This window comes from Mustela putorius, unplaced genomic scaffold (assembly GCF_011764305.1).
Source record: "Mustela putorius furo isolate JIRA1106 unplaced genomic scaffold, ASM1176430v1.1 tig00000129_pilon_pilon_pilon, whole genome shotgun sequence".
Lineage (NCBI taxonomy): Eukaryota > Metazoa > Chordata > Mammalia > Carnivora > Mustelidae > Mustela > Mustela putorius.
Genome location: NW_025421290.1, coordinates 24813725 through 24834583, shown reverse-complemented (window position 1 = coordinate 24834583; position 20859 = coordinate 24813725). Strand labels below are relative to the sequence as shown.

The 20859-nt window shown below is 54.8% G+C and overlaps 1 protein-coding gene across 4 annotated transcripts in view; it reads right to left on the bottom strand.

The window, feature by feature from the left end:
- Positions 1 to 20859, bottom strand: part of TTC7B (tetratricopeptide repeat domain 7B) — a 246923-nt gene that overhangs the window by 16001 nt on the left and 210063 nt on the right. For all 4 annotated transcript variants that reach the window (XM_045071285.1, XM_045071294.1, XM_045071298.1 and 1 more), the window contains one exon: positions 14364 to 14566. In XM_045071285.1, the coding sequence (XP_044927220.1) occupies positions 14364 to 14566 (203 nt within the window). The remainder of the gene's footprint in view (positions 1 to 14363; positions 14567 to 20859) is intronic.

Genomic DNA, 20859 nt, shown 5'->3' with positions numbered 1-20859 from the left:
GCCCTGATGTGGAGTGCTTGCCAGTTTCCATGGTATAAATACTCCCGCCATGGCTGGTTTCGAGCTCCCCATGACGTCACTGCAGGCAGGGCTGGGGAAAGAGAAGAGCGGGCTTGCCGGCGCCGCGCACCGCCTGCACCTGCTAACGGGCGGGAGCTGCAGAAGGCCCAGGCACAGCGGTGGGGGGGACCACGGATGACGCAAGGGACGCTGGTGCCATACAATCCACCCAGTTTGTTGGCCAAGCATGCTGCTACCTTGACGGCTGGGGGGCAGGGGGCAGCACAAAAGCTCTTCAGGGTTAAAGGAGGCGGACAGGGAGAAAAGAGAGATGTTTTCTACGGTGATCGAGTAGCTTGACTGGGGGAGGGCTGAGAGCATCTGGGGAACCATGCTCTCAAACACCTCTGACATCCGGGAAAATGGGGCTGGGGGCTTTGTCTTCTCCCAGTTAGTCTCCAAAAAAATCACTCAGCAATACAGCGCTTTGAGCCCACTTTCCCTAAAGCCGATTTTCTCGTCAGCTGGGCTGCGTCCCATGTCATCCTTGCTGGTGGGTGTGTGGGCGTTGGCGCCATGGTAGGGGGTGGCTGGAGGGGGCTGCTGTCGGCAAGAAGGATGGGGCTGTAGCCGGCTTTCTTTAATCATTCCACAGGCAGAAGCAGATGTGTCACCTCTGTGCAAGATGCCAGGCAGCAGGTAAAAGAATTTAACAGCTTGTGGGAGTTCTAATTAGATTGCCAATTATAACTCCATTGACCTGCCTGGCTTTGAAAGGCCTGGAAAAAAAATGCATGTTGTCCTTAGGAAGAGGCAGATTCTGCTTCTAGTTTGTTCTGGGAGATCCCTGCGGGGATGGCTTGCTTGCACTTTGGTTCTAGCCCCATGCCTCTGTCTGGACTCCCGCTGCCCTGATGCAGAGGATGAGAGAAAATCTGCGGGGACTCGGATCCCTACAGGCGAGGGGCCGGTTTTTGCACTAGGCATGCTTTGCTCCTTTATTTGTGAAGAAAGACTCAGCATTGTGTGCCACAGGCTCCCCGGTGGGTGGGCCAGCAGTTTCTGCTTCCTTTTGGAAGGACATCAGCCAGCATTGCAATTAATGGATCTAATCAAGACTGACCTCTTGGGGGGCCTGCGTGGCTCAGTCAGTTAAGCAGCTGTCTTTGGCTCAGGTCATGATCTCAGGGTTCTGGGATCGAGCCCCACATGGGGCTCCCTGCTCAGCTGGGAGCATGCTTCTCTCTCTCCTCCCAACTTTTGCTCTCTCACTCGCGCGTGCACGCTCTCTCTCTCTCAAATAAATAACATCTTAAGAAAAAAAAAAAAGACTGATCTCTTGGCAAGGGCAGATCCCAGGCTATGTGGAGATTACTTGCCGGAATGGTCACTGTTGTCATCAGCCTGGGTCACCCCCCCTCCCCAGGGGCGCTGGCACCTGGCAGGAGAATCAGGTCCCCAACAGACATGACAGGGGATGTTACACATTCCTCCGAGGAACTATGGCAAGCATTCACTGTGAGACACCATGAGAGCCCTGGCTCACACAGGGGATCACATCTGATTCTCCCATCATCATTCCTCGTCATGGAGGAAGATACTGAGGCCCAGAGGAGCTCAAGGCCCTCAGCTAATCTATGTGGAAGTTGTGACTGTAATTCAAGTCACTCCCACTTCCCACACTTCTCACAGTGATCTCGTTGACCGGGACCCTTCCTCTGCACGGTGGCTTCATGGAATCCCCTAAACCACTGCAGAACCCAGGGCTGGCCACAGCCCTGAGCTGAGAGCAGACTGGGACTGTGGGAACAAGAGGGCTTGTGCATCTGGCAGGGCCAGGCCCAAATGCCAGCTACGGTTTGGATGAGCTGAGTGGATGGGAAAACTGTCAATGACCAGAATGTTCATTTCCTCATTAGCCAAATTTCTCTCTTGTTCCGCAAATGTTGGTGCTTCTTGGGTTTCGCCCTTGGCCCTCTTTCTTTCTCTGTCTCTGATTCACAGTCCAGCTGGGAATGGGTCTCATGTCCCTCATTGCTTCAGCTGTCCCCTCCAGGCCACCATGGCTTCCTAACCACGGCCCCTGCCCTGGAAATGCCTCCAGACCCAGCCAGCCACAGGCCAGGCCTGTATCCTCCTTCCCATAGTTGCTCTTCCTGCGTCTCCTCCTGTTGGGGAGGTCGTCTTAGCCACCAGGGACATGGCCCAGGTGTCTGAGAACCAGACAAGAACCTTCCAGTTCCTCCCTGAGCCTTACTGAATCTACTTTCTCAATACCTCTTATCCCGGACTGTCAAGACGTTACTAGCAGAGTCTTAGCCTCTGCCTAACGTAGCCTCCCTGGCTTTTAGAATGATCGCTCCAAAATGCAAACCTGATCATGTCACTTTCTTTGTTTTAACCTGTTTTAATCTTGAAACATTTCAAGCATGCGGAAAATCAGAAAGGTTAATGTCATGAACATCTATATACCTACCACCTAAATTTAACAACCGTTAACTTTTTTCACACTTGCTTTATCTATTCTGGGGGCAAGAATTGGTTTTTTTAATTATAGGCATTGTGACACTTCATCCCTAAATAGTTCAGCAGGAAGCTCTGAAAAATAAGGATGTTTCCTTATGGAACCGCCTCTACCAGAATCAATAGTACCAAAATCAAATCTACCTCGCCATCATCTTTTGTCCGACCCCAACTGTCCCATACGGATCTCCAAGGGCTGGTTTGTTTATTATGTATTCAAGCTCCATGTGTCGCCAACCTGTGGCAGAGCCCACATCTCTGCCCAGCTGCTGATCCCTGGCCCCCAGGTCACACCTATGGTAGAGCTGTGTTTGTCCCTCTTGCTCTAGGAGACCAGATAGCCTGTGACCTGTACCTCCGCCTACAGGAGTCCCTGTGGCTTTTCCTACATTTTCCTTCTAGACTAGAGCATCTGGCACAGAACCAGGCTCCATGACTCTTGCATACATCGTGTCATTTAATCATTATGACAGTTACAGAGAGGCCGCTGTGCTGAACTCGTGGCGTGGGAGGCGAAGCTGGAGTGGTGCATGGCACAGAGATGGTGCCAAAGTCCTGGGTCCCTCCCTGGGCACCAGGGAGCTGGGCATCAGCTGAGAGGCTTGAAAAGTAACAAGTCCTGAAAAGGTATTTTCAGAGACAGGTGTTCCATAAATACCAAGCAGATGAGGAAAGGGAAGGATGAGAGCTCCCTCATCCGTTGGTGAGCTTGGGGGGAGGTAAAAGCAGCCGAGGGACCATGGGGACCGGGGGTGGGCTGCAGGGCAGAGGGGCTGGAGGCCCAGGAACCCCAGGGGAGGAGCTCTCGCAGGGCTTTCCTGAAGCTTCTGGAGCTTTCCGGACGCAGGGGCCTAGATCTGGGAGCTAGGGGTGGGCCCTCAGACTGTGGTTCTGTCCTCTCCCCAGCGCAGCTGCTGGGGCCTTGGGAGGCACATGAAGGGCAAGGCTGTCTCTGGACCCCGGGCGGTGCTCTCACGCAGTGCCCCGGGATACAGCCTGTGCACAACGGCACCCATTCCTTGGTCAGCGGCACTTGCTGGTTCCCAAGAGTAAGGAGTCTCCAAGGACAGGGCCCAGAGCACACTTCTGTGACGAGCAGCCCTGTCGTCGGGGGGCTGCCTTGGCTCCAAGTAACTATCTTCCTGGAGGCCGAGGGTTTGAGACTTGGTGATACTTGGAATTTTGTCGCTGGTACGTTTGTCATTCCTCCTCCTAAGCAACCCCTCCCCCCACCCTCCTCGGCAACAGGAAGGGTGCCAAAGGCACCTGGAAACTTCCCTGTGCCCAAGTGGGCTCATAAATCAGTGTTGATGCTGGTGATCCAGGTAGACAGGGCAAGGGCAGCTGCGAGAAAGGGACACTATCCAGTAGGGGTCACCTCGAGGCCAGGGTAAGAGGCAAGTGGGGAGACCAAGTCTGGACTCCAGTTGGAAAGAGAGAAAGGACACAAGCTCAGGGGATGCTGTGTGACCCCAAGACAGACTGGAGCCCTCTGACCCCCTCATCCCCCCAGAGCAATGAGTGGAGCTCCGGGGGCTCATCTCTTCTCCACCCCCACCCCAAACGAGAAGGCAGGTGCTATGGCCCACTTCGCAGACAGAGGAAGTGGGCACGAGGCCTTTGGGAGTGACGGCCTCAGGGTTCCAGGTGGGTCTGTGCTTTTCTGAGTCCCGTCCCCTCTTTGGCCTCAGTTTCCCCATCTGCACAAGCGGGTGCTTAGACTGGGGAATTCTGTGGACTTCTGAATCCTGCAATGCTCTCTGGTGAGTGCCAGGTCCAAAGACTCCCCGGCCACGTTAGGCCCTCACCCCTGACACTGACGCAGAAAAGCTGGAAGCGGTACCTGAGAAGCTTCTAGGGTGTCCTCCCTAGACCTTTTAGATGAAGGCTTTTAAGCTCAGTCTGAAGGTCTGGACAACACGTGGGCACACACGTCCCTGAGAACCCATGAGTTCTTGGTTGGGGAGTCTGGAACCAGCACCACGGGATGCAGAAGCTAGGTGGGGGACAGCCAACCCACGGGGCCCAAATGTCACTGCTTCGTGGTGACAGCCGCTCCCTCCTGTTGACTTCAGGGGCAGGCGGTGCTGGGGAGGAGGGTGCCGAGGCGGGGCTGACATCCAGGGAGGCCGGAAATAAGGCAGGGGCGTTAGGGACAGCTAGCTGGGAACACAGAACAACGCAGACAAGTGAAAATGTGGATCAGATCCTCTGATCCAAGCCAGGGTGCAGTAGCTGTGGCACGGCAGGAGTGCGATGGAAGGGAAATGTCAAATCACACCGGAATAACGGGGCAGAATTTCTAAGAATAAATTGTTTGGAGAGAGTATGTCAGATTTTAAATAATTTTAGATCATAATTACTAATGAAACACTGAGCTGCACTGCCTGTAATTAGTCATCTGAGACACCAAAACAGAAAAGAGAAATAAACACAGAATTAATTTTTTCTGCAAGCCACAGCAAAGGAAGGCCTGGTGACATGGCTCGTGTTCAGAGCCCGCGCCGGGCTTGTGTTGCTTCTGGGTCTGTGATTTCGGCCCTCGATGAAAGCACCGGTGGCCCAATGCCAGATCTCCCTAGCCAACACTGAGAAAATGCGACAGTGGGTAGGAGGGATCCAAATACCAAGCAGGAAATGTCTGCACAGAGCACCTCTGCACCAGCGATGCCGCTTGCCACGGGAGAGCTTTGCAGGAGAAGGAGGGCCATAAGCCACACAGCAGTCACGTGGGTGCAGGAGCGCCAAGTTCCCAGGGGACACTCCTTTTGCTCCAAGGACGACACACAGGCCCAACTAACAGAAAATGCTCTAAGCTAAAAATATGTATTTTCAAAAGAATGTGAGGACATAGCTTGAGTCATTAAAAACAAAAACAAAAAATAAAACCCACCTTTCAATTACCCGGTTCTTCCCCTAAATCATTTCCAATCCTTCTCCCTTCCTCAGATGTCCTCTCCACATGGTTCGCACCCCTGACCTGGCTTTGGTGGGCTCCTGTTATTGCCACTGTGGTCATCCTATCCCAAAGCAAGTGTGGGCACTGTGCAAACCCAGTTAGAGCAATGCGGTCCCCTCCCCCGTCCCCAGAGGAGCCCATCCACAAAGCTGAGCGTGGAAGCAAGGGACATGTCTTGGCGCTGTGGAAACCAAGAGAAGCTACTTGAATCTATGTTTCGGGTGGGGGTGGGGGTACAAGCAGAGGCTCCCTCAGCCTGGGACCAAGATCAGAAGGCACACCCTGAACAAGACGCCAGGCTCACAGTCTACAGCGGGAACTGCAGGAGGGCTAAGGATGCGTCTGGGGTCACCATCAAGGGAGGAGGGAGTGTCCTTGGGATGAGGTGACCAAGGGGGCAGCTTGCCAGGAACTCCTCAAGAGAATTTGTCTGAAGAGAGGGAGTGGGGTTTGGGCATCTGTTTTTCTCACATAAAAAATGGTATTTAATGATATTTTTACGGCACACTGGGGAGAGAGGACCGGGTGGCTCTAGGCCAAGGGTGACAAGCTCCCTGCCCTCCTTGGCACTCCCAAGGGCAGAGGCTATCCCCTCCTTGGCTCATCTGTAACCATGGGACATTGGCAGGGACCTCTGGTTTAAAGGGGGAAGTGACAGGAGGAGAGTCTGGGGCCCAGGAGGGGCCTCTGTGTTGGAGCCGGGGCTACTGCCTGGATCTGTACAGCCCCAATCCCTCGGCACCTGCCACGTCACCCTATCTGCCTCTGTCCTGGCCTGTGTGGGGATGGCCATTTCAGCCTCCCTGATGTCTGTCTCCAGGAACCTAACCTGGCTTCTGGCTTAGAGGGTGAGCTCCTCTGGGGATGAGGACGGGTGAGAGGGAGCAGGGGGTCTGCTCAGGAAAGGCACCATTCTTTATAAATTATCATTTTAGTTCCTAGTCTGAAACTAGGTCTCTCATGGGCAGGGTCATCGTGGGTCAGCTTCTCCGAGGGTGGTCCCCTCCAACAGAGCTGAGAGAGACGGAGAAGAGACCTGCAGGGCACACATGGGCCCAGGAAGACCACTGCGGACTCCAGCACGGCTGCCTCACATCGTTCTGCAGCAGTCTCTGGTCTAAGGACAGTGACCCTTGCCATCCCCAGGTGGGGTACAGGGGCTGGCAGAGAAGAATGTGCTTGGGAGCAACAGGATGGAGCATCTAAACTTGAGTGGGGTGGCCACGGATCCTATCCAGGGCCCCAGGGCTGCCCCTGTGGCCTTCAACCATACTAGGCTGTGGAGTAGGGACACGGCTGTGCCAGGCACACCGGCCACGAGCCCTGCCTTACTGCATAACACATCCCCTTTGAGATTTGGCCTGTAATACACTCAGATTCCACTGCACTGGAAGGTTCCATTAATTAGCTGATTTGGCCTCCATGGTCTGGTATGAAACCATGTGCTGTGTCTTCCAGTCCCCCCCAAGGTCATTTCCTGTACCCGTGGTGGGAAGGGAGTATGCCAAGGTCAAGCCAACAATCACCCAGGGGCCTCTGCACAAAGAGTTAACCTGACTATTTAAAAATAACATGTTCCAATGATACTGGCTTACAATCCATTCAGGGGAAAGCACTCGCTGCTTTGGCAGGGGGCTCGTTTGTAAAAGGGGAATAAGGATATCTGTCAAGGTCAAGCTGGCTCTTGAGCACGTTTCTTCCTCTCTCCCTGCCCCACCTCATCTACCCGCCACCCTTGGTCTACACCCGCCACCTCAGGCATAGAGCCTGCCCCAACGAGTGACACATCCATGAAGAAAGAGCTTGATGTTGGTTCAACAGGGGCTTCAACGGAGGGAAGTGAAGGGGTTGAGGGCCCCTCTGTAGGGGTGGGTGGGGAGGGGGCAAGGAAGCCTTCTCAGAGGGTGACACTTGAGCCGGGCTCCATGGCAGGCTCTGTTGCCTGGCCAGTCTATGGAGCCCGCCCACCCTCTCCATCCGGGTCCAGGGCCCGGCTCCCCCTGCCCCTCCTCCCCGCCCCAGGCCAGAGGTGGGGCTGGCTGCCCGCAGCCCTGGTCTGGTCCCCCTGAGCCCAACCAGAAGAGACTCCCCGTCTCTGCCTGACATGTCACATCCCCCTTTCTACTCCTTTCAACCCTAGGAAACTGGGCTACAGGCTCCAGAGAAACAGAAAGTAATACTTAAAGGCAAAAGCACACGGTTTTGGGCAGCCATGCGCTATGATATATTCTTATTTTGGCTCTTCCAGCTGCTGAAATTTGGTTCAGAAGGAAAGCCAGGCCCAGGGGCAGATCTTTTGGAAAGGAAATGCCCCCCCCCCCCTGCCCACTGTCAAGTAGATAAGAGGGAGACAGGGAAGCAGGGAGCCCGACACAGGACCCTGAGATCATGACCTGAGCCGAAGGCGAAGCTTCACGGACATGAGCCACACAGGTGCCCCTGTGTTAACTCATTTAACCACACAGTAACACCACGGGGGGCACTAGGGTTCTCCCTGCTTAACGGCTGAGGGAATGGCTGACGGAACGGAAGTTCGGATAGATTAAGGAACTTCCATCAGGCCGTACTATTTACACGTGATGAAGCTGGGATTCGAACCCAGACAGGATGGCTCCAGCGCCAGACTCATAACCCCTGTGCTGAGCTACTGCTCGAGGCCTAGACTCCTGGAGCTTGGGTGACTCCAGAAATGCCCAGCCCTGGTTCTGCTGAGCTGCAGGGTAGCCTGGGATGGGTCACCAAGAGCAGCGGTGAAGAGGAAATTGTCCACCTTGGCGCCTGCTGTGAGGACCAACTCATCCGGCAGGTGAAGTTTTACATTTCTCTGCAGAGGTTCTATTCGTGCCCAATTTTAACGGTTCTCGAATGGGCCTCGAGCTACTAAGGGGCTCAAATGGAGTGTGTCCCATTATAAGAAGGGTGAGAAGGTAGACGGAGGAGCAAAGTCCGAGCCACCCAACAGAACGCACTACTGTCTCTCCTGCACTGTTAGCGCGAATCCCAGTTCGCACGAGTCAAGATATTAGAGAAATTAAGTCTTGTGCACTCAAGGGGTTCTATCAACCAGCCCACAGATGTGTAGAAAGGGAGGACATCTAAATATTTCATCAAGTCTTTCTTCAGAGAAAAATATCGTTCTCCTTAATTTTAAAAGCATTTTTTTTTAAAACCCAGGAAGCAAATAAAATGCAATTCATAGATGAAAGAGGCTTCTCACTTGACCATGGCAAGGTTTTGTTCCTGCCAATCATTCTGCGAAGAGGAAGAAAATGGATACTTCGGATGAAAGGGATCCATTTCCAAAGATCAGCGTTTGGAAGGGGCAGGGTGTCTGGATTCTGTTTCATCTGCTTGGTTGTCTTGCCCAGAGTAACAGAAGGGATCAAGGGCTGCTCTTTGAGACGGGGTTTGCTCAGGGACAAGTGGAGCTGTGCCCATGTGAGACCCTGCCCAGTGTGTCAGCCCTGGGCTGCCCTCGACCCCAGCGGCTCCTGGCCAGACGGACGAATGGATCAGACAGATACACAGACACAGGCTGTCCGTCTCTCGGGTAACCCCACAAGTTCATCACCTTCGTGCTACATCTCTCCTCCAACAGATGCACACACCCCCAAACATACTTCCAACTAGTAAAATGTGGGACCCAAGAAAGGTCCCCCCAGCGTTCACAAAACAGACACTTAAAAAGATGCTTGAAGAGAAAAATGCCCAGGCTCTTCCAGCATTTCTTGGTGCAAGCTGGCGGCAGCAACAGAGCTCACCTCTTTCTCTAGATTCAGGCATTATGGGGTGAAGTCTTTTCCCACAGTCAACAAGCACCTCAGCCTGAAGATAGCTTAAAGGGAACTCGCACTCTGGCCTTCTCTGAACTTCCAAAGAGCCTTCTTTTCTGAGCCATGTCGTTAGCCAGCCTAGTTCTGATGAGTACTTCCAGCTCAAACTTTAGAGCTGGTAAGACAACGGAAAACGTGGTAAGAGTCCACAAGACACATCCCACGACATGGCATGTTGGCTGTCCTCCTTCCAGACCTGCCATCCATGTGACGCGCCTCAGCCACTTAGTCCTAAAATGTACTTTTCCAGAACGCCTGGGTGGCTCAGTTGTTTAAGCCGCTGCCCTCGGCTCGGGTCATGATCCCAGGATCCTGGGATCGAGTCCTACATCAGGCTCCTTGCTCAGCGGGGTGCCTGCTTCTCTCTCTGCCTCTGCCTGCTTGTGCTCTCTCTCTCTCTCTGACAAATAAATAAATAAAATCTTTAAACAAAAATTAAAAAAAAAATGTACTTTTCCAACAGCTAGTCTTCCCCACTAACGTGCGCCCTGGGACAGAAGTCCAACACCACCCCTAACGTCTCTAATGTCACTCCAGATTTCTGATGTTTCCGAAAACCTAGGGCCATGGAGAAAACCCTCGAAGACAGCCTGTGTATGAGGACACCTGAAGTCAGCCTGACTGACCTCGGGGGGCTTTTCACGTCTTATGATCCTTTCACAGAAGACAGGCCTAAGCCATACTCCTTGGGTGGAGTGCCAGGCCTAACCCATTATCTCCAACCGCCTCTTCCCAGCCATCTTCCCCTCTCTGTGGGGAACTCCATCAATGGTCTCTCACCACGACGTCGTGGTGAGGTGCTGGAACTTTCCACCATCCCCAGTCTTCTGGCTACCTTCCTTTGAATGACTGCTGCCTTCTGTCCCTTTCTAGGCCTTGTTTTGGGAATGTCAACATTCAAGAGGATGGCCCCTTACTGCTTTTAGCCTATATTTTCTCCTCTCTGAGCAGCAGCTCTGGATTATCTCCGGAGATACTCCAGATACTTCTGGAGATGCTCCAGAGGTAGCTCTGGAGTGTCTCTGTTGTACCAGACTTGCTCTAGGGGATGGCTGATCTCTCAGGGTGACACATCAGCTCTCCTCCTGGACCCTGCAGAGGGGTAGGCTCAGGCTCTGTTGGCCCCCCCACCCTCCCCTGCTCCCCTGGGCCCAGTCCCTCTCCAGCTCACAGCCCTCTCTTTGGGAAGCCCTGGGAAACCCCCACCAATGGCCTCTGCTCCACACTTTTTCTCACCCTGTCAAGCGGTCTGGAGGAAGGCCTGAGTTTCCTGCTAATACGGTCTGGGATAAATTAATTTCTCCATCTTTGCTTTATCAGCTCCTGTCCATATCACTTCTTAGCTCCCTGTCATGCTCCTTCCTCTCCTGAAAGTTCTTGTTCCTTTCTTGCCCTCTAATCTCGTGCATTGCCCCCAAGAGCCCAGGCTGACATTATCAGATGTTAGGTGGATAACATTTTGTCTGCAAAGCCTGTCCCTGTCTCATAATTCTGTCCTTAGCTACCCTGAGTCTCTGTGCCTGCCCTGGGCCTGGGCACCACTGTCCAGCGAGCCCATTCCTCGGCCCCCAGGCCTCGGGCAGCACTGTTTCCACCTCTCCCCTTACTCCAGATTACAGGATAACTGGTGTGGAAAATCTTGCTCTGTGTTTCATTAATTCATTTGTGGTACTGGGAATGAAACATGCCATGCAAATGTATGTAAATATATGCACTTATGCAAAAATGATGTGAAAATATGCTTTTAGATTCTCTGGAAGAAGTCTGCTCACTCTCCGAGTTCTTCCCCTTGTCAACAACATTACTCAGTAATTCCTTATCCCTTCGCCTCACCGGTCCCTCAATATCTGCCCACACTCAGCTCTTGCCTCCCTTGTCTTGTGCTAACTCATTATTAATATGACACACATTATTTCTGCTCTCCCTTCTCTCTGTATGTGAATTTAAACACACAGATGAAGGCTAAAACTATTAGAAATGTGTTCATTTTCACTGGGGTGTAATTTACATTTCTTTTGTCAAGTCTGACCTTCTATTAACTTTAATGAATACCATCTGCCTCCAAGTCATTTCTGCTTTTCAGGCAATATTCACGTGTTTGTGTTTCTGCTTAAATTGTACCTCTCCTCCAAGCTGGGTCGGGCACTCTGGTGCACGCCACCACGAGCAACCCTAGGAGTTAATGAATCATTGTTCATCACGGAACAAGCTGAGCTCCTGACCACATTCATAGTTCTCTGCCGTTGCCATGTGCCTCCAGGGCCCCACCTGCAGTGGACACGGCTTCCTTCCTCCAAAACAGCTCCCTCCCACGGTCCCTCCACCTCCTCTCCTTCCTCCACCCCCCCACCCCCAGCAGTACTGCTGGCGCAGACACACTTTCCATCGTCTGTTTTTTTCTACGACCCACAGCTGGCCTGTACGGGTTCCTTCCCTGGGAACCCCCCTTGGCTGGTTCTTGGGAAGTCTCCAGCGCTCAAGTTCTTTAAACTCCTTCTAACTCCGCCATCCGCACCCCCTCCACCATAGACGTCTTGAGCCCCCGGCTCTTCCCTGCTGAACACTTCTGATCTCTCTGCTGACCCCTGTGCCTCAACCTAGGGACCGGCAAACCAATCCGGTTTCCGCGAGAGCAGAGTAGGACCTTTTGTGACTTGATAAGAGACTTCAGTTCTGTGCTTTAATTTGTGTCTGGTGCCAATTTTATCCCCATTCATATGTCTGAGGATGCTGAGGTACCAAGAGGGTGACTTGCCCGTGGTCCCAAAGCCAGCAACGGACAGAGTTGGGATTCGAATTGCACATCTTGTCTGGCCCAAAGCCTCATCCCTGGCCACTAGAGTACATTGCAAAGGCCACCTTCTTCCCTTCTTAGGCCCCAAGCCATAGAAACACAGCTTTCCTGCACAGCCTGGGGATGGAGGCAGGGGAGAGAGGGCTGAGATGTAGCTGGGCCAGGGGCCTCCCCTCCACAGACACCATGCGGGGGGCAGTCTGGGGAACACAGGTCGGGGGTGCCATTTACAAGGTCACAAAGAAGGGGCCGTCCCAGCTGCCCTTTGGGGGTCATCCCAATCACAGTCACTGGGCAGTATTAGACTCCAAAGATTAAAACTCTTCGAAATTTGCAGGCCTGCTGCTCTCAACCTGCCTCCAGTCTGGACAGAAATATGTCACGATGCACTGAGGAAAGTCTTCAGGGTTTATGATGACTGCTTTTTCCCGGCAAGAACGCCTCTGAGCCAGACAGGGCTCAGCTGTTGCCCTGATCCAGCAGGCAAGGCTCGGCCTCATCCGGGCGGGGCTCACCGGCTACCCCGGCCCGGGGCTGCACCTTCGCAAAGGAAAGCATCCGCCATTTGCCGGGGAGCTCAGGTGTCTCGAAAAACTCCAAAGGTGAAACAGAAAACTTTCCCAGTGCGATTTTCCTATTTGATCTTTTGTCTCATGTGTTCCCCTTGGGGATGAACAAGAAATACTTGTCTGAATAATTCATAGCCCCGAGGCAGAAACACGCTGCTTCTTTCCAATAAAAAGCCTGGGTACAAGCGTTGATTATACCTTTTCTGCGATGCTCTAGCAAAGACACAGAGATCTGAAAAGCTCTTTACAAAACCCTCTTACAATAGAGAGACAAAAAATTAAAAGCCATGTAATATTTTTAATCAAACAGGCTAATGTTTGGATAATACGTAAACTTATTTATAAAGCCGTACTGAGCTACAAAATACGCGCCTCAAGGGAAGGTGGAAAGAAATCAAGTAGTTATAATTATGAGAAGGTCTGATTTATTTTTAAAATGGAATACCAGTACTTAGTTATTTTTGAAACTGCTGAGCCCCTTGTACATTTTGCCCCTATGACTATGAGGAACGGCAGGAAAATGGAGGCTTTGGGATCCTTTCAAGAACTTTACATCTTAGGTCCCAAACTGTACCCTCCTGGCATTGGATGAGACTCACAGCCCGTCCAGCTGCTTGTTTTCACTTTACAGAAAGGAAACTGAGTGCAGACAGCTCAGGGTCTTTCCCCAAGGTTAAAGAGCCAGCGACCGATGGCACAGGGTCTGTCCCCAGACAGACTCCCTGTCCAGTGCTCGCTCTTCGTATCACACACTAACCCCTGACTACGGACCCCATGCTCCCAAGGGCTGCGGACACGAAGGCCACCTCGGCTTCAGTCTAAACCTCCCCTTCTCATGGTTCATTAGATCAGAGAGAGCCTGCCATTGAGTACGAAGCGCAGATCCCGAACCCTAGCCGGGCACGCAGGCACAGAGAGGCAACTACCAGCAACCCAGCAGCACAGAGTTTGATACCTTTTGAGTTTCAATTCAGACTCTCACAGGAAGACAGGAGGACACTGCCAGCTTTGTGGGGCAGCTGTGCTCAACATACGTGCCTAACATAGTCAACCTTACGAGAAGAACCCAGCAGGGGGACCAGTCTGCTCCCCCACCTAACCAAAACCCAGGCGGAGGGAGAGCTGACTCTGGCAAGGCAGGGAGGGGAGCAGTAGGGCCGCCCCAGGCTTCTGGCCTGGCCATCTGGGAAGGGCACAGGTGCATTTCTGGGGAGCCACCACCCCCATACACAGGGTGTGAACTAGGTGACTTACCTGGGTCCTCCCAACATAAGAGGGTCCACCTCTCCCTCCGCTGATAGGATACCCCTACTAGCTAGCAGCATCAGAGACAAGCTGGGGTCTCTCTGGCGTATGGACATCCCACAAGGTGGCTGCCACTAGCAGCACAGCGACCAAGGTGACAAGGGCAGTGACCAGGGGACCAGCGACTCCCACCGGACCCTTGCACAGAACAGGACCACTGGGTGGAGTGGCAAAGGCTGAGCACGGCTAACTCCCACGGGATCCATCTGGATAAACCACCCGGGAATGGGCACTGCTGGCCCCAGGCAACGGGACAGCTTGGCAGGCTAAGTGCCTGGGCCTTCAAAACTGGATGAGGGTTTAGAGGTCCTGAGCTACCGGCTATTCCCAAGGGGAGCCCCAATCCAGGAATGGGGTCCCACCCTGGTTCAGGGACTCACCAGTCGCTGCATGCTCCTCACGTGGGTGGGACTGATGGATAAGGCTTCTTCGTACCACCGCCGGGCTTCCTCAAGGTTTCCTCGGAGCTCTGCGACCTGGCCGCGCATGTACAGGACGTTGTGGGACATCGGGAAGAGGTTGGCAGCTTCCTGAGTACAGGCTGTGGCTTCTGCAGGTTTCCCGATGCCAATGTAGACTTCAGCTGTGGGTAGAGAGCAGAAGGCAGATGCTTTCCTGGTTCACTGCCCTTCAGAGGCCCTGCGAATGGCTGTGATTCTGGGGGTGGGGGGCATTTATAGCGCCCCTCCCTTGGGAATCTGGCAGGGGCCCATCTGGAATATGCAGGGCCCAGAGCCAGCCAATCCCCCAGCCTAAGTGGAGACAGCTGCAGGCTGGCGGGCCTTTCCGCCCACGGTGGCACAGGGACTCCAGTCACTCCCGGTGTAGGGCCTTGGAGGGCATACGTGTCACCATCTGCCAGAGGGGAGGCAGGCCTGCCCGGCCTGACCCGCCCCACCCCACCAAGGTCACCCACCTTCAGGGCCCACCTTGGTATCTAGGGCACCTGCCCTCCTCTCTGACAACCATAAAGAAAGGGCCGGGATGACAGAAGGACAAGGAAGCCAGAGGCACACAGCCCGTCAAGGGCACCGGCTCTACCCCGCAGCCTGTTCTCCTGACGCCAGAAAGTGCACAGCCTGCGCCCCCATCTGTTCTTCCAGCCTGTGGGTCCCCCCCCCCCCCCGTCGACGGCGGATCCAGCCTTGCACGGAGATGATGGGCTGGCGCAGGGCCCCCCAGACATGGAAACGGGCCACTCCAATCCAGTTGAGCCCCGACAGCAGCAGTGCTGGCTCAGTCCTGCCTCCTGTCCTGAGGAGGTCCGGCTCCCCAGGTGTTCACTGCACACCTGTGACACATGGGGACTGTGCAGGAACAGGGGTGACACGTATCTGTCCTAAGAGTATAAACCTCCAAGGTCCCTGAGGCCATCCCAATATTTGTGGTGTCCCAGGACAAACAGGGGCAATCTGGGCCCATCTGAGCACCTACCGGCACTCAGACCCGTAGACTGATGTCCCCAGAGGTAAAAAGGAACGAACAGGCCCCTAGGCACCTATCGGTTCCATTGGTTTGGCTTCCAGGCATCACTCCTCAGAGGCCTGGATTTCAATAACAGCATATGGCTGTTTCTTGACTCACCCATCAGAACAAATCTCATCTACACATGGGAAACTTGCACGATGGAGCTGTGTGAAAGGCAGGAGCTGTGTGTTGACAGGCAGGAGAGAAAAGGGTTGGTCCATCACATCCTGCCCTCCATCCCGGGAGAGGTACCATGCCCTGGAAACTAGAACCCCGTAACACCAACACGGCCCTTTGAAAACCAAGCTGTCACTTTTCAAAAAGCAGGAAAATGACCTTTTCTCCACTCACAGGCCTCGACTCTCTCCCATGGAGTCCTGAGTTGCACGGCAGCCCCTGCCTCCCAAAGAGGAGGGATGTTCAAGTGTCACCCGCCCCGGCTCTGGGGTGTGCTCAGGTGCCCTCTTCTTCCGAAGGCCTGTGGTCCCAGTGCTGGGCCTGCGTCTTCAAGGACATCAGACCCCTCTCCTCTTTCCTTGGCTGTATCCGTCAAGACTACTGCCCTGAGTCCTACTCGGGTGGCTGCTGAGCTGCGGGACCCTCAACCCCTTCTCCTCGGTCCCGCGCAGCCCCTGGCTTGTGGGTTCCTGCCTGGACCACTGGCTCTCCACCTCCAAGTTCCACGTACAGTAATATTTTATGTGTAATACAACACAAGCCAAAACAGAAACGGAAGGACAACACAATACAAAAGGAACAGAAAAGTGTCACTATTTTCCTTGTGCACCTCATCTGCAGTCTTCTGGAGGCCACTCTGGAAGTGCCTTGACTAGCCCAGGGCCTCCTTGGGCCCCTCACCTGCTGGCCATACCATCTGTCCTCACCACTGTGCTCCCAGGGATGAGACGAGCCCCTGGCAGTTAGAGCTCAGGAAGCAGCTGCTGAACGAACGAATGGCGGAATGACTGATAGCGGTATGACTGATAGCGGTAACAGCGGCTAATGTTCATTAAGCACATGCTTGGTGCCTTTCTCCCTCACCTGCACAGGATCCCATGGTACCCAAGTGCACAGGGCCATTGCATAGACGAGGAAACAGGGGCAGGGGAGCTGAACAGCTTGTCCCGGGACTTAGGGCCAGCTAGAGGCAGAGCCTAGCTGGAGACCTGTGAACAGAGGTTCCCCTGCCCCCAGGTACCATCCAGTTCCCCTTGCCTGGCATTCGGAGCCCTTGGTGGTAGTTGGTTCTACTGGCCGTATGAACCTGTGTCCCTCCTGCTCCCCAACACCCCAGGCTCTGCCCTGGTGAGCCCGTGCTGTTTCCACACACGATTTCGGTCTCCTGTTTCCTCTGGTAGGGCCGTGACGCCCCAGCTCCCTGGAGGCCTGCTCTGTCGCTGCCATTCCTGACAGCTACTTCCAACCCACGTTTCCCCTCAGAGGGGAGCCCAGGCTCTGCGCTCTCTGATGGCTGAGGCCCCGCGTGTGATTTCCTGAGGGGGGTCCAGGGTCCGCCCCCGGACAGAGACTCCTCTATCTCCCCACCTCCAGCTTCGAGCCCTGAGGCTGGAAAAGGGCAGGTGTGTATCACACAGTTGTGGTGTGTTAACGCTGCTGACTTTTGACTTCAACCCTCCTGGACGGCCCTTCTCTTTCTTGGTGATCATGTTCCCCAACAGCAGTCGCCTCAGGCTAGGAGAGAGCCCCTCAGGCTAGGCACGGGCCTGCGCCCCCATCTGTTCTTCCAGCCTGTGGGTCCCCCCCCCCCCCGTCGACGGCGGATCCAGCCTTGCACGGAGATGATGGGCTGGCGCAGGGCCCCCCAGACATGGAAACGGGCCACTCCAATCCAGTTGAGCCCCGACAGCAGCAGTGCTGGCTCAGTCCTGCCTCCTGTCCTGAGGAGGTCCGGCTCCCCAGGTGTTCACTGCACACCTGTGACACATGGGGACTGTGCAGGAACAGGGGTGACACGTATCTGTCCTTCGGTTTGGGCCCCGGCCGAAGCCTGCCCGTCCTGGGAGATAAACATACTCCTGGTGCCACCACAGGACTGTCTGCTTCCGTCCTGCCGTGCCCTTTCCACTCTGGCCAGCCGGCTGCACGCCCGCCATGGTTTTAGGCTACCTGAGTGTTCCAGCTGTATGAATGTTCCTCCCACTGTGCACTGGGCTCCCGACTGGCTCCCGTTTTGAGGGTGGGCTCACGGACATTTCTAAGGTCCTCAGGGCCTATAGCTGATGGGTTGGGTGACCCACTGCGCCTTTGCCATCCAAATCACTAGGCAGAAAGGACCAACTTGGGAGTGGGGACAGAATGCTTCTAGAATTTTTATAACAAGATTGGGGAGTGGGGCAGCGGCTTAAACACCAGCATGACAATGTACCCATCAGCCCTATTCTGGGAGGGTCCTCTGTGGGACCACGTGTCTCAGGGAGTCTGATGCTATCGCTTCCTTCCTGAGGAATCGATCGGAAGACAGAGATTCCGCTGAGTCATGATCATGCAAGTGAGAGAAAGAACCCAGGCCTCCAAGGACTTGTTTTCGGTGGTGCAGAAGTTGTAGGAGAAGACCTGCATGGCTGGTAAAGCCTATGCTCCTCACAGCAGGGGGTGGGGGGAGGCAGGTGCGTGGCTGGCTGTTCCCAAATGTGTCTGTTTGAAGCTGGAATGGAAGGACATGGCACCATGTGATATGATGATTTTTAAACTGTCTTCCGTAGTGGAGCCTCTTCTGCCAAAGGCATCTTAAGAGTGGCAGCTCGCCTCCCTCTTGGTTTGGTCTCCCGTCCCAGCCTCTGGGGCGCCCCTGGGGACCTCAGGGCTCCAGGTCCCCCATTTGTAAACCAGCGTCATGAGAACACAGAGGGTTGGGTTCCTGCACCGGGGCTGTGTGTGCAGCCTCGGGCGAGGCGGGAAGGTCCCTCGGCCTGTTCACCTGTCGGCGGGGGCCCGATGTCGGCCTGCAGCTCTCCAGGACGGTGGTAAGGATTGGCCGAGGTGGTGCAAGCCGATCCCAGAGGCAGCTGAAACCGCTGAGGACAGCACTTGGTGCAGCCCCACCACCTTCCAGATGGCAGGGAGAAGACCGAGGTGCAGTGAGGGAAAACCACTTGGCAGAGCCCGCACCTCTTTGGGCTGGGGGTGTATCTGGGGATGCCTTTCATTTTACCATGGCTCCTTTGAGACGATAGCTTAGAACAGTCACTCCCCCTTTACGAGGAAATCACGTATTCCTGGGGCACAGAGTCTTTGGCTCCAGAAATAAAACCTTAGTGCTGGGATTTCTGACATCAGTCGAATCATTTGGAGTGCGGCTAGGGAGAAAGAGGGCTGTACCCAAGGTCCCATACAGGTCCAGTTTCCTTTCACTCATGCTTCTAACACTTGTCAAGCACCTGCCTCATGTCAGTGGCAAGATTGAGAGGTGGCTTCCAACATGCCTGCCCTGGGCTCAGGACTGTGTACTGTGCAAAGGTACTGGGCAGAACGGGGCTGAGATCGAGTCTGGACGCTGCTGGAGCCAGGCTGTGTGCCTGGCGCAGGGCTGCGTTGGCGCAGGGCTGCGTTTGCCCAGGAAGATGCAAAGTGGCTTCTCACACAGGTGCCTTCAGCTATCGAAGCCTGCCCCCCGGGGGTTAGTCTACCCAGAGGGGACACCTATTTTGAAGCTGATACAAAGGAGCAGCAGTAAATGCTGGAAGCAGCCTGAGGGCTGTACCCGCACGGGTGCTGTCGGCACTTCCATGCCACTTGAGGTCTGGCAGAGAGGGAGGAAGGGAAGGACTCGTGTGCTCCCCGGTCTCACAGGTGAGGCCTGCAGGCAGGCAGGCAGGCAGGGAGTGAGGCCGGCAGACTCCCTGAGCCCTGAAAACAATTTCCTTTACCCTAAACCCTGCTTTCCTGACTTGTGCTTGGAAAATAAATCTTAGCAGCTTGGTTCCAGGCTAGCCCCTGCCTATGGGGGTGCTGAGGAGTTCCCAGGGGGAGCACAGGGTCCCTTTCCGAAGCAGCAGGTCCTCCCAGAGCACACCGTCTGTGCTTTCATGAATTCCCTCTCCTATAACATTCAGCACGAGGGCCTGGGTGAGCTGCCCTCACCCTTCAAAGTCACGAAGGTCTCGGGGAAGGGACTGCAGCCGTTATCAGCTCTCCCCAGAACTGTTCTTCACTTTTCCCTTGTTTGGGCAAGGTTGGAAGTGATTTCGTTTGCGTGTGTTGGTCCAAACCTGAGCTTCTCTGGCCGGGGTCCCAAGCCGGGCCTGTTGTGCCCAAGCTGAGTGCAGCCCAGGTCCTTTCCTCAGTGAAGGTCTGGCCGAACGCCTCTGTCAGGATCTTGGCTGCATGACTGATACATATTTCTGAGTTTCCAAGTGGCGGTGCCCACCTGCCTGCAGGGACGCCTTCCCCAGCGGCTGGGCAGGGTGGTGGACTAGTTCCTCATCCTCTAGCTCATTCGGGAGACACTTGACCCCCCATCCAGACCCTGGCCCAGCTGGTCTCCTGATGCTTCCATCCTTCCCCAGAAGCCCCCCTCCCCTTCGGCTGACCTTGATTCTTCATTCAAAGGGAAAAGAGAAGCCAGTAGAACAGACCTGAGCATCTCCTTGCTGCCACATTGACAAGCCCTCTGTTGTCCTCTGTGCCCATCCATTCTGCTTCCCTTCTGCTGTAACTTAGGCCAACCCCTCTGCCTGTGCCCTGGACCCCAGCACTGGCCTGCTCTCCTCAGGGATTCAGACCTTCACGTATCCTCTCTCTCTCTCTCTTCGGGAGGAGGAGGAGCTCAGTGTGGATGTGATCGGCCCAGAGGCCATCAATATGCTTCTGGGTCAGCCAGTGCAACCTCCGAGCTTGAACTCAAGCACATTTCCTCCCCAACTACCCCACATTTCTCTCCTCTGCTGCACGGGGGTCTTTCCTGGGACGACCGTGCACCCTGGCCTTGTCCTCCTCACCTGCCGGAGCCCTGTAGCCACATTGGTGGGCTCCATCCCCAGCACGACCCCCCCTCCCCAGCCTCACCTGTCACGGCCACCGACAACTCCCATACGCCACGTCCAACAGGTGCTTTTGTCTGCGCCCATTCGACCTCCCAGCAGCACTTCCTACCAGCCACAACCTCCTCAATAACAGTGATTTTAAGAGTTACCAGGTGCTTGCTACCCACTGAGCACTCCGCTCGCCTTATCTGGTGTAGCTGTCACAACCGCCCTCATTTTGCACCGGAGCAAACCAGGGCTCACCCGGAGGCGGGAAGACCCGCCCAGCTCACCCTGCCGGAGCGAGGTGACACGGGGATTTGCAGTCTGACTGCGCAGCGCACAAGGGAAGGAAACCCCTCTAGCTGCCCCAGCGCCGCCCCTCCTGTTTCCCTCCTGCCTGACTGACCACCCCCTCTTTGCTCAC